At 41.8% G+C, this 18046-nt stretch overlaps 1 protein-coding gene and 1 non-coding gene across 2 annotated transcripts; both read left to right on the forward strand.

The window, feature by feature from the left end:
* The first annotated feature begins 437 nt into the window (after positions 1–437).
* LOC131920215 (small nucleolar RNA SNORD126) lies at positions 438–514 on the forward strand. Its single transcript, XR_009381562.1, has one exon. It is a non-coding gene; the product is annotated as a small nucleolar RNA SNORD126 (small nucleolar RNA).
* Positions 515–6502: 5988 nt separating this feature from the next.
* On the forward strand, positions 6503–14244 carry Ccnb1ip1 (cyclin B1 interacting protein 1). The gene is made up of 4 exons (XM_059274476.1): positions 6503–6626; positions 8486–8807; positions 11098–11431; positions 13999–14244. The coding sequence occupies exons 1-4, from the start codon at positions 6541–6543 to the stop codon at positions 14196–14198; spliced, it is 942 nt and encodes a 313-aa protein (XP_059130459.1). The 5' UTR covers positions 6503–6540; the 3' UTR covers positions 14199–14244.
* Positions 14245–18046: the final 3802 nt, after the last annotated feature.

An 18046-nucleotide genomic window follows, 5' to 3' on the forward strand; every position in this document is an offset into this window, starting at 1 on the left:
TCCAGGCCCTCTCGAGGCTATCCTGTATTGTCTATCTGTTTATCTCCGCAATATAAATCCTTCTATGTAATATTTCTTGTTGCTCACACTCAAGAAAACTCTGGGGAACTGTGGGGTTGGTGGGTAAACGCCCCACATTTCCTTACGACTTACACGGTCTGTGGAGCATGATGGTGTGATTTATGTAAGTACAATGTATAACCTTTGTGTGTTTTTATTTTGCAGGAATGATGCTAAGTAGTTCTGATATTTCAAGTTGGATTCCTAGACTGAAGCTGGATTCACTTGACAACAGAGGTAAATAGTATAATAACCATCTTTACCATGAAAGATAAGGGACAGAGTGTTACTAGAGGCTGAAGTTGAGTGGTTGCAAAGGCCTTTGAGAGTTTCCTGGCTGAAGAACCACATCAGTTTGCCCTTCCTCCATCATTCACAGTTTGCCATGATGAAGTGCATGTCAAGTCCGTGTTTCAGCTGATCACACTGATTACACACATGTGCTGAGCAGACTAAAGTGGGGGCGAATGTTGAAAGTGAACTCAGCCTGCTGAACATTGCTTTCTTGCCTTTAGACCTTTCCTCCCAGGGAACTCATGATTTAAGGAATTTGATAGTATCAACATTTTGTGTTTTGATCTTTGTAATAATGGGAGATAGATCTAGTTGGTCCTTATACTAACTTAAACACTACAGAAAAGGTACTGATAGCTGGTATAATTCTGTTAGCTAATGAGTTTTGACAGTTTAAAATTTTTATTCTATGTATATTGATGCTTTGCCCTCTTGTATGCCTGTGTACCAAGTATATACATTGCCCGTAGAGGCCAGAAAAGGACATTGGATTCCCTGTAACTGGAGTTACAGACAGCTGTGAGCCACCATGTGGGTGCTGGGAATTGAACTTAGGCTCTTTGGAAGAGCAGTCAGTGCTCTTCAGATGTACCACTTCTTTAGTCTCTCCATCTCCACTTTTAAATTAATATGTATATTTTTTAAGTTGACAGCTTTGAACTCATCACTTTTCCAGTCTTTATACGATTGCTTGTTCAATACTATGCAATTTTATGAGTTTGTTTATTAAATGATTTTGCATGACAAACAGATTATGGACCATGTATTCCTTGACACTTTGCTTTACACTTCACATGTTTACATGAGAATTCATTTGGAAGTACACACAGCTTCCGAACAGTTATCTCCCCCTCTTTTTTTTTTTCTCAGAAACTAAAGTTGGAATTCAAGAAGTACAAACATTTAGTGTTCAGGAGAGAATAACCTGATTGACACTGCATTTCTGATCTGGACCTTCATGCTGTAAATCATGGTTGTACAATAAATGATAAATGTCTGCATTCTTTTCATGGTGAGGCTGAGATTTTGACATATACAAAATCTAAAAATACTGCTTTGTAATTTGTGGTCAGCTGCTTGAATTTTAGTTTTTAAACATTCAGAGTCAAAAGATCTTGAGGTGGTATAAGTATCGTGGTTCTATGTAGTATACACAGTAGGCTTCTAGTTGGACTGGGTTTAAGCTTGTGTTCTAACACTTAACAAGTTATATAACCTTGGCAAGTTTCCTAATATCCTTATATCTTAGATGGTAATAATAGTATAAGACAAGTGGATATTAGTTGTAAAGTAAAGAATAACTATGGTACAATCCACAGACCCAGAGAGGCTAAGTAACGAGGGTTCAAGGTGGACACTTGGATCTCCCTGGGAAAAGGAAACAGAAGATATTTTGTGGATGGACTGGGGGTGAGTTGGGATGGAAATATGGGGGCTAAGTGGGGGTGGGGAGGAGAGGGAGAGTACTGAAAGCTGACTGGGAATGGGGGAGGGGGTCATGTCAGGGTCAGGAAGAAATCTAGTGCAAGGAAAACTCACAGAAATCTAAAAGGATGACTCCAGCTGTAGTCTGAACTTGCTACTTTCTGTGACCAGGCAAGACTATCAGTGGAGGGACTGGGACACCAACCCAGCCACATAACCTTCAACCTACAATCTGTTCTGCCTATGGGATGTGCTGGGGTGAGGGTGACACAGATTTGTAGGAGTGGCCAACAGTGACTGGTACAGCCTGAGACCCATGCCACAAGAGCCCACCCCAACACTGCCAGGACATAAAGGCTACATGAACCTAGGATAGAACCAAACACAACTGGAGGAAAAAAAATGTCAATCTAATGATGCCTAATGATATTCTGTTATACTTGTAGATCTGTGCCTAGCTCAACTATCATCAGAGAGGCTTCCTCCAGCAGCTGATGGAAACAGATGCAGAGACCCACAGGCATAACATTAGGCCAAGCTCGGGGAATCCTGCTGAGGAAAGGAAGGATTCTACAAGCCAGAGGGGTCAAGGCCATCGCAAGAAAACCCACATAATTCACTAACCTGGTTCATAGGGGCTTACAGCATCTGAACTGACAACCAGGGAGCCTGCATGGGACTGACTTAGGCCCTCTGCATATATGGGACAGTTGTGGGACTCCTAACAGTGGGAGCAGGGACTGTCTCTGATTCATTTGCTGGCATTTGGGACCCTCTTCCTTATACTGGGTCACCTTGCCCGGCCTAAATACAAAGGGAGGTGCTTAGTCTGACTACCATGTTTGTTGATATCCACGGGAGGCCTGTGCTTCTCCTGAACAGAAACTGAGCAGAAGTGGATGGGGGGGGGGCAGAGGGGAGGTGGGGGCGGGAATGGGGCAAACACATGTAGACATGACATGTAGGCGAAACACCCATGCACATAAAGTTAAATTGTGTCTGCCTGGTGACCTACTTATTATTGCCACTACAACTGGCTCCCAAAGCCCAATTTGGTCCTAAAATTAGGCACAGTATGGAATGAGAATATATTGTGTATCCCTATATGATTGAGTAATATTTTCTTAGTGGATTAATCTTTGTTTGGCACTCACTTGTCTATCATTTTTGTAAGGCAATTTAAGTCAATGGTCTTTTGTTTTGTATGCCTGATCCCTGTCCTGTCAGTGCCTTATCTTTAAATGCTTTATAATGTGGTTGCAGGTAAACTTTGCTCTTCACTGCTGAGAGCCTAAGCAATGAGATTGTAGTCCACCATATACAAAACTGGCTTGTCTTCTCTGGGCTTCATGAGGATAGGCAGGCTGTCCCCAGTAGTGCTTTCTCAACTTTGCCAAGTCAGACAATTATAAAGCAGGAGGTGATGATAGGATGAAAAAAGTTCAAAGCCCAGGGCTATAGCTATAGAGGACTTTTTATTGTAATATCATTTCACAGGATTGTAGTGATCGTGGAAGTTACTGAAACACGTTTAAATTTTAAATGATTTGTTTTCCCAATTAATAAATTTCTTTTTTAAATTTGTGTGTGCCAGTGTTTTTGCTTGGATGTACATCTGTTCACCATTTACATTCCTGATGGAGGTCAGAAGACAGGACCTCGGAGTTCCTAGAACTGAATGGGAGTTAACAGGCAGTAGTGAGCTGCCATCTGGGTGCTGGAAATCGAACCCAGGTCCTGCAAGAGCAGCCAGCCAGTGCTCTTAACCCCTTCCCTCTGTCCCAGTTCCTCCCTTTTCAGAGGTAAGGTTTCTCTGTCACAGGCCTGGCTGTCTTAGAACTCACTCTGTAGACCAGGCTGGCCTGAAACTCAGATCTGCCTGCCTCTGCCTCCTGAGTGCTGGGATTAAAGGGATATGTTGGCACCACTTGGCCCAATGAATAAATAATACATTTCAAAGCAGTTTAAAATCCAGTGTAAGGGTACAGCATACTCAAAGATGAAAGCTGACTCAGAAGAATAGTGTCCCAGAATCAATCTGCAGCCAGATGGACAAGAACACAAAGCAAACCCTGATAGTTCTGCATGTTGTGGTCTTTAGCAGTGAGCTCTCATTTTGTCTGTCAGTGAAATGCATGGGGCAGCATAGAGTTTACTTGAGAATTTTATATTGACATTCCATAGGAATTTTTGATATGGTTAGTCAGGAAGACATGCACAGAGGCTTAGTCTAACTCAGTAGCGTTTAATTTATAAAAGCTTAGAACCAATAACTATTAGAGTAAATGAGTCTATAATACGGTATGCTTTAGTATATGCCTGAAGTAAGTATTGTAGAAGTCTGAGTGTTTTTACTCTTGGAAATTTAAGTGAGATTGTATTTGATTTCTACTCTATATGTTTGGGACAGTTAAAACCAGACACACTCAAAAGGCTCTATTTTAAACATATGGTAGGTAGTGTATGGTTTACCCAAGACCCTCCTTAAAGGAACCCTGCTCCCCCAAGCTAAGGCCCTAAACTGAGTTCCAGGAAGCAGAAGTAAGTTTTGGGTGCAGTAGTAAAGCAGCTGACCCCAACCCTAGACACCTGGGGAGTAAGAGTACAGACCCTGCAATTTCAAAACCAGCTTGTCTAAGGAAAACAGCTTCGCTTCTCCATTCTCCGTAGCTACAGAATCCCCATCTTGAAGCATGTAATCTTCATTCTCTTGAACTCTGGTCATTTAGTGACTGGGTCCTGTGCTCTGATTATGTCCTGTCTAGAACTAGAGATGCCACATCTCCTATCTTTGAATAAAGTCTGCTATAGTTGGAGGCTGTCTAAATTCTCATCTTTTATTTCTTCATACAAACTTAACATTTACTTATCCAATTTCCCTTGACTAATTTGTACCAGTAGGATTAAGTTGCTAGTGGGAAAAGCAAATGTTAGAGCTATTTCATTAATGGAAGGAATCAGGCTTAATGGCTGTAGCTTAGTTGTCAAGCCTAACATGTATTGTTGTACCCAGAATCCCCCAAAGACCATCAAGAGACCAAATCCAATGCAAAAGCAGAGTCTTTACTGTTTCGAGTTAACTCGACCCCTCCATCCGTCTGATGCAGCTGCAGAGCAGGAGAGATCCCGAGTTAGCAAGGGGATAGGGTATTTATAGAGAGTAAAGCAAGCAGGGGTGTCTTAGGGTCTACAGACTACATAGGAACAGACTCAGGATTGGTTTATGCGAGTGGCAATCATGTCAGTAACTTTTAATTGGCTAGGGTTAGTTCGGGGTTACAGTTATCCATTTTTGGGGCAGGCCTGGACAAGTCCCAGGCTTTGTCCTTGAGCTGCTGTGGAGGCTGGCTGGCCTAGCACATACTGTGGGGGCTGGTCAGTGGCCCAGGCTTGGTGCATCCTATTTCCCTGTCCCTGCTGGCAGCGACATCAGTCTTTTGTTCATGACCCTCTCAGAAACTGCTTGCTCAGTCTCGGGAAACTGAAATTGAGGCCGGATTTCTGAGAGAAGGCTGAGCAGCTTGTTATGGTGTCTGCTTGGTCCCTTCAGTATGAAAACCAGGTTCTATATCTCCAGCACACACTTCCCTGATCCCAGCCTTTAGTAAAAGTTCAGAAGTTCAAGGTCATCCTCTGCTACACAGTGAGTTCAAGGTCACTGTAGGGAAACATGGAGCCTGTCTCAAAAACCAAAGAGAGGTTTAATATTGGGAAAGTCCATTGGTTGGTGTCCATTGTGTGGCTATAATTAGTTCACAACAGGGTCTTCTCTTCTGAGTAGGTGGCTGCAAGAGAATGGCACTATGGTTTGCATCCTAGCTACCTTCTAGCCCTCTTCCCGACTTAATTTTAATTTTCAGTTAGAAAAAAAACACTTTCAGGCAGAAAAATCTCTGAAGGGCAAAGTTACATCAGTATTTAGGAGCTGAAGGGATGGCTCAGCAGTTAAGAGCACTGGCTGCTGTTCTTTCCCAGATCCTGAGTTCAATTCCCAGCACCACATGGTGGGGCACAACTAGCTTCATGGGATCCTATGCTCTCTGCTGGAGTGCCAATGTACACGCAGACAACAGCCACATACATAAATTACATAAATAAATCTTGAAAACAAAATAATCCCCTTAACTATTTGAATACTACCAGCAAAGATATCTCAAAGTTATGACTCCTGGGGCTGGAGGGATGCCTCAGTAGTTATTGCTGACCTAGAGGACCCGGTCATCCTTAGCATCGATCAACAAGGCAGCTTACAACTGTCTGTAACTCCAGCTCTTAGGGCATCCAACACGCTCTTCTGACTACATGGACACAAGGGGCACACAGATGTTTACAAATATATATTAAAAGTTACTTGAGAGAGGGTCTGACCATGTGGTCTTGGCTGGCCTGGAACTCAATGGTCAGTCTTTCTGTCCAGGGCTGGGACTAGAGAAAAAAAGAAATCTTCCCCCAAAATTATGGCACTTGATCCTGTTGCTGCTGCTGCTCCTGAGACTAGGCTGGCCTCGAACTCGGAGATCGCCTGCTTCTCCCTCCCGAGTGCTGGGATTGAAGGCATGCGCCGCCGCCGCCGCCGCCACCACCGCCCGGCCTATTGCTTCCTCTTAAGCACCTTGTGACTATCTGCAATATCGACTCTCAGTGGATGTTGACGGGGGAAAGCGGGAGGACAAGGCTCTGGCTGATCACCTCAGCAATGAGCCCCGGGTGCTACCCAGCAGCCCGCCTCGTGCTACCCAGCAGGCCCCGCGGCCGGCACGCATGCGCCCTGACAGCTCGGCCACGCGGAAGAAGCCTGCGTGCCTCGCTTGGTGGAAGGCCGGCGCCTTTAGCTTGCTTTGCTGCAGGTATCTTGTCCGGCGTCGTCTCTGGGAGCGGTGGGGGGAAAGGCTGAACCTCCAGGGAACACAGTGTGGTGGGTCTTGTTCCGCAGCGCTTGGCCGTCCTCGCGTGTATGGCTTTCCCGCCTGCCCTGTGGAAGTTGGCGGCTCCGGCCCCTCCAGCTAGGACGGGGAGCATTATTACTCCGGGGGAGGTAGAGTCAAGTTGGCCGCTGGCTGTCAGGTGAAGGGTATCTGGAAATTCAGCAAGGACGTCTGTGTATTTGTCCCTTTGAAGGCTGTCTCATAGTGCGTAGTGGCCTCAGAGTCGCGGAGTCCAGGGATGACTCTGGACTGCTCATCTTGTAGGGGCTGCCGCTCAGGTGGTTGGTTGTACAGGTGTGGCATTTGCGATGAAGGTGTCAGCATATCCATTGACCCTCGTTACTAAAGCATCATCATCTTCATCATCATCATCATCATCATCATCATTTACTTTTCTTTCTTTTTTTTCCTTTGGTTTTTCGAGACACGGTTTCTCTGTGTAACTTTGGAACCTGTCCTGGAACTCCCTCTGTAGACCAGGCTGGCCTCGAACTCACAGAGATCTGCCTGCCTCTGCCTCCCAAGTGCTGGGATTAAAGGCGTGCACCACCACCGCCTGGCTTCTTTTTTTTTTTTAATTAAAAATTTTCATTTATTTTACATACCAACCACTGTTTCCCCTCCCTCCTCTCTTCCCATTCCCCCTCCTCCCACCTCCCATCCACCCACACCCCCCATCCATTCCTCCTTGTTCAGAAAGGGACAAGGGGGCAGGCCTCCCATGGGCGTCAACGAAGCATGGCATATCACGTTGAGGCAGGACCAAGCTCATCCCCTGCATCAAGGCTGGGCGAGACACTCCAGCATAGGGAGTATGTTTTGTTTTTCAGACAGGAGCTTGCTGTGTAGCCCAGGCTGGCCTTGAACAAGGGATGCCCAGCTTCAGCCTCCTGAGTGCTGGGATTACAGGTGTGGGCCATCACCCTGTTAAGGAAACATTCTTAAGTTGTATGTTGAATGTGCTCATTTTTCCTTGGTGTATAATTGATACACCACTATTATTCAGTATATGACTTGTTAATGCTATTGCTTTCTATATATGGACACTACTGAAAAGCAACTTAGTCTAGAGAATTAATTGTCAATGTGTTAAATCAAACTATGGCAATATATAAATAATAAATAGATGTATTATTTAACTGATAATAAAATTTAAACAAACATTTTAATGTAGATTTTCAGGTTTCATCATAGATGAATTAGCTTAGTTTATACCTAATTTTATCAGGCAGCTAGTCTTTTAATCAAGGCAGTTCAGTTAAGAAATATGAGAAATCAAGATGTATAAAAAAAACCCTTAAGAGTGTCACTTAATATTTTTACTGAAAAGTTCCTGCAGTTATGTGCAGCCTCATGTTTGCCAAGTACGAGATGTACTACCCCTGACTGTTCTGGATCTCACTATATAGATCAGGCTGACCTTGAATTTACAAAGATCTGCCTGCTTCTACAGCCCAAATACTGTATTAAAGGCTTGCACCATGACGCCTGGCCTTAGTAGAATGCTTTCTGTTCTGGTGTTGGAAAATGACACAACAGACAGATTTAATTTTTATTTGTGATGTTCTAAACATTTGCCATGTGCGTAGTATTCTTGGCATTGGTAAGAGTTGGAACTATCTGTATATATAAGGAAAGACCACAGTATTGAGGCTGAAATCAATATAATTTTAATAAATGCCCAAAATGTCCATTTTTTTTGTCAGAATAAAAGTACATTTAAAAAAATTCCATATTCATTACAATTTGACTTGCTTATCTCTTCATTTACTCCTTGTTAGGATTCTTCTTCTGGAGGCTATTATCATGTCTTTGTATGAGGACATGTTGCTTTGCAATTATCGAAAATGTCGTCTCAAGCTCTCTGGCTATGCTTGGGTTACTGCCTGCTCTCACATCTTCTGTGACCAGCATGGCAGTGGTGAATTCAGCCGTTCACCAGCTATCTGCCCTGCCTGCAACAGTACCCTTTCTGGAAAGCTAGATATTGTCCGTACCGAACTCAGCCCGTCAGAGGAATATAAAGCTATGGTATTGGCAGGGCTTCGACCAGAGATTGTACTGGACATTAGCTCCCGAGCATTGGCCTTCTGGACATACCAGGTTAGTGCTTAGGGGCTGGGGAGATGCCTCAGTGGGTAAAGTGCTTGTGTAAGCATGAGGACCTGAGTTCAGCACCCACAGGAGAGCTGGCTTCTCATGTGTGCAAACATCAGCCTCCATGTGCGCAAATACAATGTACACTGAAGTATTATTTGAGGCCTAGGTAGGATCTCTTTTTGTCTTGGTATGGGATGCTACTGAACCCAGGGCCTTGTGCTTAAAAGGTAAGTGCTTTACCACTGTGCTAAATCTATAACTCCCTTCTGAGGGATTTTCTTAAAACGTCCCTTCACTATTATGTATTTCTTACATATGCATGAATATACAGAAAACTTTCTTAAATATTCTCCCCTAATTTTTATTACAAGTATTTATCATGTGCTAAGTAGATATTTTTGTTTTTATATTTTGTGAGTAACTGTTTGTACGCATACTTTTGTTTTATTGTTTATACTGTGTGGCAATTACCTACACATTTGTTCATCAGCTAGTTCAAGAATTTTTTTGTAGTGCTAACGACCAAACCCAGGGTCTTGCATATGCTACTAAGCACTTTTTCATCCCTGACCATATTTTTGTAGGAAACTGCCAAACTGTTTTCCATTGGCTGTATTACTTTGTATTCCTGCCAAAAATGACAAATTGTAATTTTGGCCATTTTAATGAGGTAGAGTGCAATCACCTTAATTTTCCTGAGAAATGATAAGAACCTATGCTCATTTTTTTGGCCTGTTTTTACATTTAGTTATTGTGTGTGCATGTTCTGGATCCACAGGTCAGATAACAATTTGTGGGAATTGGGTTTCTCCATCATGTGCCGTCTTGAGGTTGAACTGAGGTCTTCAGGCTATTGATTTTTGTTTTTGGGACAGGGTCTCATGTAATCCTAGCTGGTCTGGAATTATCTATGCAGGCTAGGCTGTCTTCAAGCACACAGAACCTGCCTCTGCCTTCTGAGTGTTGGGATTAAAGGCATATGCCACCATGCCCCGACTTTGCCCATTTTTAAAGTGGTTTTGTTGTTACTGCTGTTGAAGCATCCTTTCTTATTTTGGATAGCAGCCCTTTTCAGATCTTTTGCAAGTATGTTCTCCCAGTCTGTGATTTGTCTTTTTCATTCAGCAGTGCCTTTCATGGAGTAGAGATTTTTATTTTATTAACATCTTCAGTGACTTTTTTGATGTTGTCTAAAAGTCATTGGTGGGGCTGAGAAAATGGCTCACTGGTTAAGATCTCTTGTGGCTTGCATGGAGGGCCTGGATTCCATTCCTGGCATCCACACATGGTGGCTCCCAGCCATGCATAACTTTAGTCTCGGGACCTGAAGCCCTCTTCTGACTGGTGCACATACATACATTCAGGCAACATAAAAAATAGATAATGTAACTGTCATTGCCAACTTCAGATTGTCTAGACTTCCCTTGTGTTATTGCCTATGAGTTGATTTGCAGTTTGTATTCAGGTCTGATTCATTCTGAGTTAATCCTGTGAGGCCTCAGTATTTTGCAATTGCTCCCATTTTAGGTTTTCCCATCATGGCTGCTTTTTCCAGTCAGCAAGGAAGGGTATCTCCAAGGAAGATGGACTTTGTAGTCTTATGTACCAGAGAAGTGACATCCTATTTTGTTTGCTATGTCCTAGTTACAGGTTCTGCCCAACATGAGTTACACATGTGTAAATTCTAGGATATTTGGGGGGTCTTATTTTTCTAACTCTGGATCAACTAGAAATTGGACTTCATATATGTGCATACGACCTGTAAACATGTATTTTTTCTTGGTTTTGTCTCATGTAACCCAGGTGGCCTTGAATTTACCCTAGCTGAGGTGGCTTACCTTGAGCTCCTGATCCTCCTGCATAAACCTTCACACCTAACTTCTGTTGTATTTCTTAAAAACTTTTAGGATATGTTACTTGCAGATAAGGCATACTTGTTTTGGTGGTATGGTTTTCTGAGCAGCCCATTTTTTGTAATCACCTCATTGTATGTTGTGATTATGTTTTTTTGTTTGTTTGTTTGTTTGTTTGAGACAGGGTTTCTTTGTAGTCCTGACTGTCCTGGAACCAGGTCTATAGAACAGGCTGGCCTTGAAATCACAGAGATTGCCTGCCTCTGCCTCCCAAGTGCTGGGATTAAAGACATGCACCACCACTGCCCCACGTGATTATGTTTTTTGCCTTGCTTTAAATATTGTAATAATTATATCCCTGTATAAGTATCCTTTCCACTTGAGCTTGGATGAGGTTCTACAGTCTCTAATATCATGCTGCTTCTCATTTATTTGGACAGGTACATCAGGAACGTCTCTATCAAGAATATAATTTCAGCAAGGCTGAGAGCCATCTGAAACAGATGGAAAAGATATATACACAGCAGATACAGAGCAAGGATGTAGAATTGACCTCTATGAAAGGAGAGGTCACCTCCATGAAGAAAGTTCTAGAAGAATACAAGAAAAAGTTTAGTGATATCTCTGAAAAACTTATGGAGCGTAATCGCCAGTATCAAAAGCTCCAAGGCCTTTATGATAGCCTTAGGCTACGAAATATCTCAATTGCTAGCCAAGAAGGTTCCCTGGAACAAGCTACGATCGCACAGTCTGGTGTCTTTGGCTTTCCATTAGGTAAGAAGGAATCTGATACCCAACACTTAGTTTTTAAATTATGATTTTTCACACTGTGCTGCATAGTTCTGCACACCCAGAAGGCTTCGAGAGTGGTGAGCCATGGTAAGCTGGGGATTCCTTGTCTTACTCTGTACAATATTGCTCTCAGTTGTATTTGCATACATTTCAATTATCTTCATTTTTATTTTTATTTTTTTGAGACAAGGTCTCTACATAACCCTGGCTGTTCTAGAATTCACTGTGTAGACAAGACTGTCCTCAAACTCAGAGATCTGCTTGCCTCTGCCTCTTGAATCCTGGGATTAAAGGAGTATGCCACCATGCCTAGTTTAAGTTATTTTCAATTTGAGAAGAATTAATCTCTGCAAAACAAATGTTCAAGTTGTACTCTGCTAGCTATTTAGTGGTGGTAATTAGTATGAGCTGGAGTTTTTGATTGGTGAGTGTTAGCACTGCTGTTTCTTGTTTTCATGTGATTTGCGTTGCACAGCCCATTCTTTAACCAGCTCTCCTGCATTTGCCTACAAGGCCACGTTTTAGTTTCTTTCACATGCCAACATGTATTTTTATTTCATTACATTTATTTGCTTGGGGTGTGTGTGTGTGTGTGTGTGTGTGTGTGTGTGTGTGTGTGTGTCTGTCTGTCTGTCTGTGTGTCTGTCTGTGTGGGCATTGTATATGTGCCACAATACACATGGATAGGTCAGAGGACAACTTGCATGAATCTCCATGCACCACGTGGGTCCTGGGGATTGAACTCAGGTTGTCAGTCTAGGTAGCAAGCGCCCTTACTCACTGGGTCACCTTGCTGACTGGCCCAGATTGCGCAGTTCTTGTTTCCGCCCTTTGATCATTAATTGTTTATTCAGTCATCACATAATTACCAAGTATGTTTTATGTGCCTGGCTCTTGGGCATGGTTCTGAGTAGTGAGGATGTAATTATTGTCCCAGTATGCAATTCAAAATCTAGGCTGACTCAGGATCTTTTTTGATAGGTGGGTGACTCATTTCCAGTTCTTCCCTTGATAACACCAGTGCAACAGAATCCAGTAGTTTTTCCCCTCAGTATTAATATAATTTTATAAATCGGCATACAACATTGAAGTCTCTTGTGGTAGACTTTTCCAAGTACTCAAATTTTGGCATTTATTATAGACTAAGGAAAAGGGTTCAGTGAGAGAGAATGATGTTCTAGAATGGGAATGAGGTGATAAGAATGTGCAAACAAAATGTTTGTGGCCAGGTCTAATGGGGCAGCCTTTAGCCCAGTTTTGTGGCCAGGTCTAATGGGGCAGCCTTTAGTCCAGCCCATGAGAGACAGAGGCAGCTGGAGCTCTGAGTTCCAGGACAGCCAAAGCTACATAGTGAGACCCTGTCTGGAAAAAAGACAAATAAATAAATAAGGAAGGTTCCTGCCTGGCATGGTGGGCAAGCCTTTAATCCCAGTACCTAGGAGGCTGTGGCAGGTGGATTGCTCTGAGTTTGAGACCAATTGGTCTACAAACTAGTTTCAGTACTAGAATGAGATCCAGTCTAAAACTGAAGTTTTCTGCCTAGCTTCATTATTTATAAATGGCAATTTAGTATAGGGAGTCTTTCTCTGTATCACCAGTTCCCAAATAATGACATGGAGACTTATTATTAATTATGAAAGCTTGGCCTATAGCTTAGGCTTATCCCACTAGCTCTTATAACTTAAACTAACCCAGTTATATTAATCTATGTTTTGTCTCGTGGCTTTTTACCTTTCTTCCATCTTGTACTTCCTGTTTTCTCTGGCATCTCCCCTGTGCCTAGATTCAGCTCCTCCTTTCTCTCTGCCTGGAAGTCCCACCTAACTTCTTCCTGCTTAGCTATTGGTCATTCAGCTCTTTATTAACCCAATCAGAAGGTGCCTTGGCAAAGATACATTTTCACAGTGTACAAAAAGATGATTCCACAATAATTTAGTCATTCCAAATGGCTGTTGTACATATTTTTCTTGTCCTTGTATGTGTTTCTTCATTCATTTTGTACATTTTAAAAAAGATTTCTTTTTTATGTGTATGTGTTGCCTGTGTGTAAGTATGTATACCACTTGTGTACTACTCATGGAGGCCATAAGAGAGTGTTGGATCCCATGGAACTGGATGGTTGTGATCCACTATGTGAGTGCTAAGAATCAAACCTGGGTCTGCTGCAAGAGCAACAGCTGCTCTTAAGCACCGAGCAGTTATTTTAGGCGGATACAATCAGGTTATTTTAGGCAGATACAGTCAGCTTTTTCCTCTTCAATGAAGTCTGTTAAAGCCAAGGAGGGGTCTGGTAGAAATAGTCAGATGTTTATTCAATCTGAGTTTTCACAGAAGGTGTAGTGTATTTTGTGGTAGGGGAGGAGCTGAGTGACATAGTCTTTGGTCTTGGGTTAGGTCTGTATTTATCTTACCATAGGAGATGAGTTTAAGATAATTATCCATCTCATAGGAGTTGAATTTTGTTAAAATATTTGTTCAATGGCTATTAGTTTGTTCCTAAAGATCTATTAGGAAATACTCTTACATTCTTCCCTAATTTTCTCCCCTAGGGAACAGCTCAAAGTTTCATTTGGACCGTACACCAGTTGGAAGCCGAGGTGGTGGAGATGAAGATGTTCAGTTCAGACCGTTCTTTGTGGATTCCCCCACCGCACCTGAACCCCTTAACAACTTCTTCAGTTTTACTTCTCAAAGCCATGAGGCGGAGCAGCAAGTCTGCAGCAGGGCCTTTAAAGCAAAAAGAATTTAGCTCCTCTCATATTTCTAGACTGTCTGTCTTCACAGTTTTACTCTAGATAGAATAATTGGCATTCCTGAGTTCTCTTCACATTTTCATCTTAGAAGAAGCTGGCTTGCAGCAGGGTGTGTGACTTCCTGTTTGTTTTCTTCATTTTTTGCTTAGGGCATAAGGATTTCATGAATCTCAGTCTCCACATTAGTCATTGCTCACACAGTCACAACATTGTTGCATAAACCCCTGTTTCAGACCAAGCTGTGTTTATGCTTCTGTAAGCACCCGTGTTATATTTACATGGTGCTTTGGATTCTAGTGTGTATATGTTAAGTGTGTGCATTGATTTTCTCTACTTGCCAGTATATTCATATAAAAATTATGGTCTGGAAAGTGGTGGCCAAAAATGATGGTCTTGGAAGATGGTGGCGTGCTATTTGCATGCATTGTACACAGTCATGTATTTTCATTTGTATTAGCTTGTTTTAGAAGTGTGTTGTGCCAGTGAATGAAAGTGTAATTTGATACATACATGTTCAGTTTCTATTTAAAAAGAATTTACATTGATAAAAATTATTTGCTGATTTAATTGGTATTTGTTTTAAAATAAAACTGCTTCCTTACCTTTTTAACAATTGTTGACATGTTTATTTGGGAATGCATTTCTTTTTTTTTTTTTGAGATTTATATTTATTTTTAATTATGTGTGTCTCTGTTTGGGCATGTGCACAAGAATTCAGACTTTAGGTTTCTACTGTTCTAATCACCTAATCTAAAATGCTGACCAAAGGTTGTCTTTGTTGAGCTGCACAGCAAATGTGGCAATAAAAGGGACTGCAGGAGCAGGCCGTGGTGGCGTACGCCTTTAATCCCAGCCCTTAGGAGGCAGAGACAGGCAGATCTCTGAGTTCTAGGCCAGCCTGGTCTACAGAGTGAGTTCCAGGACAGCCAGGAATACACAGTGAAACCCTGTCTTGAAAAAAACAAAAACAAAAAGGAATCAGGAGCTTTTGCCTTAATCTTTTATTCGAATCTCCTAAGGGAGAAAATTGTTTTTCTGGCCCTGCTGATAAGAACAGCATCAAAGCTGGGACTTTAGCTGAGCTTGGAGTTACACTGCAAATCCAAAGTATAGTAAGATTGATTGCAATGTTTCTTTAGGTCAGTTAATTCTGAACAGGTTGAATATAAAGTGTAAGTCAGTTCATAGTTAGAAATGACCTCAAAGCATATTATTAACTTGATCACAAATTAGGTGAGAGTTTTATCTGTGAAGGCAGACTTGAAACAGCATTTCTCAGAAGCCGTTCCCAGACCAGTGCTGCTGACCTTAATTAAGAGTTATATAGTAATTAACATAATTTAAAACACTTTTCCTGGGATGAATTACAGAACTATCCTAAATGCCAAATCAGATTGCTGTTGAGGTAATCAGAGTCACATTGAAGTTGCTTGAGGGATTTTCATGTTTAGTCACTGTAGAAAGAGTAAATGCTATTGCTTTACACAACCGAGTTTACTGTCTTCGGTTCTTTTTAAACAGTCTCATGGTAGCCTAGGCTGTCTTTGTGAACAATCCTCCTGCTTCCACCTCCCAAGCGCTGAGATTACAGGCTTCATTAGAACAATGGACTTTTTTTTTCCTGTTTGTTTGTTTTGGATGCTAGATTTCTCTGTGTAGTGTCTGTCCTGGAACTCTGTAGACCAGGCTGTCCTCGAACTCAGAGACATCTGCCTGCCTCTGCCTCTTGAGTGCTGGGATCAAAGGTGTGTGCCACCACCGCTACCACCATCCAGCTTAAAATTTCTTTATTTTACTAAATCTCAAAAATGGTGTATAATGAAAAAACAATTAAATTTAAAAATATCCAAGTGGAGAGATACACAGTTCAGTTCCTAGCCCCCATATTAGACAGTTCATAATTGCTTGTAACTCCAAGTCCAAGGGATCTGATCCCCTCTTCTGGTTTCTGGGGATACCTATACTCATATGCATATACCTACGTGCAGACACAGACACCCGTATACATAATTTGAAAAAAAGAAAAAAACCCCATTTTCCCGGCTTAATGAACTTTTATTTTTCTTGTATAAAAGCCCTACTCTGATAGCCACAGCTGGAGTCTTGGTCCTCTGAACAAAAACTGGTATGGATTTTCACAAGATGTTCAGTAAATTCCTGATAAGGAGACTTGGTGAACAGTCTTTCCAGAGGTCAGGGTCAAGTAGCTGCAGGTCTTGGAGACGGCATCAAAGGTGACCTTGACAATGTTGCCCTGGCTGGTGTGTAGCCGTCATCCATGCTGGCCATCAGCAGCAGCTTCTTGGGCACAGGAGCAAAGACAATGCCAGTTCCTCTGGGGACAGGGATGAGACCAGCACAGAGCACAGTAGCCTGTCTTCTTGCACGGAACAGTGTGGGGCTTGCCAATCTTGTTCCCCCAGTAGCCTTTCTGCACAGGGATAATGGAAAGCTTGGCAAATGCCTCTCCAATGGCAGTGCCTACCTCCCTGGAGCACTTCACACCAGGACCAAAAGTAAAAATCCATGTTTTATAGCTAATGAAGTACATTTTATAGATTATAGTATAAAATATGAAATTTTTTTCTACGAGGTTTTTCAATTTTGTTGGAAAAGGGTGTGAGGAAATAGGTATCTTGAGCAGTTTGAAATATAAGCAGGGTATAATTGAAACTAAAAATATAAGCTGTTCAGGAATATTATGTTTCTTTAAAAATTATTCGAGTTTAATTTGCATGGCAGCCTTTTTATTTATTTTTATGATTTATTTCTTATTTCATGTGCATTGGTGTTCAGGCTGCATGTATGTCGATGTGAGGGTGTCAGGTACCTTAGAACTGGAGTTACAGGCAGTTGTGAGGGACCATTTGAATGCTGGGAATTGAGAGAATTGAACCCAGGTCCTGTAGATGAACAGCCAGTGCTCTTAACCACTGAGCTACTTCTACAGCCCCTTAGTGGGATTTTTTTTTTAAGGTATGAAAAAAGCACAGAGGGAAATGATAACCTTCTTTGTTTCTGCTGCTCAGTCTCTTCTCTATAGGAAGCAGTTACTATAGGAAGTGTCTAATATCTCTTTGCAGAGATTGCCTTTTAGCAAATGATTTAAAAATTTTTTAAATAGTAGCTGGATGTGGTAATGCACTTCTGTAATCCCCATACTTAGAAGGCAGACACAGGAGGATCTCTGTGAGTTCAAGGCCACCCTGGTCTACATATAGAGTTTGAGACCAGCTGAGCCTACATAGGGAGAACCTGTCTAAAAAGTTAAAATAAACATCAGGTGTAATAATGCACGTCTATAGTCCCAGCACTTGGGAAGTGGAGGCAGGAAGATTGGGAATTCGAGGTCATTTTTGGCTACATAGAAAGTTCCAGGCCACCTTGAGATACATGAAACACGTCTCAAAAAAGCAGAAGATTTAAAATGTTTATTTTTGAATAATCAATTCATGTTTAAGGTAAAAAATGGAAAATACAGTAAGAAGAATTTTCTCAGGCTACCCATAGTTCTCAGTCTCTCCTGTTTCTCTCTTCTGATTCTTTCTTACGTTTCCTTTTGAAAGTAATGAATATGAGAACATTAATAATGTGCAGTATGGTGGCATGGTAGCCCAAACATAGTAGACTTATTAGGATAATGCATTAAAATGCTAAAAGCTACATGTGCAGTAATCTTCAAAGTTGGAAAATATTCAGACAAGTTAGTCTGGTAGTACCTTCCCTTCCAAATACCACCTAACACATGGGCTTTGATAACCGGTCTTGGTTTTTAAGAGTGATATAAGCAAGGACAAGAATACACGAAACAAAAAATTGAATGTAATTAAGCTAAGAACATTTT

Source organism: Peromyscus eremicus, chromosome 9 (assembly GCF_949786415.1).
Source record: "Peromyscus eremicus chromosome 9, PerEre_H2_v1, whole genome shotgun sequence".
Taxonomy (NCBI): domain Eukaryota; kingdom Metazoa; phylum Chordata; class Mammalia; order Rodentia; family Cricetidae; genus Peromyscus; species Peromyscus eremicus.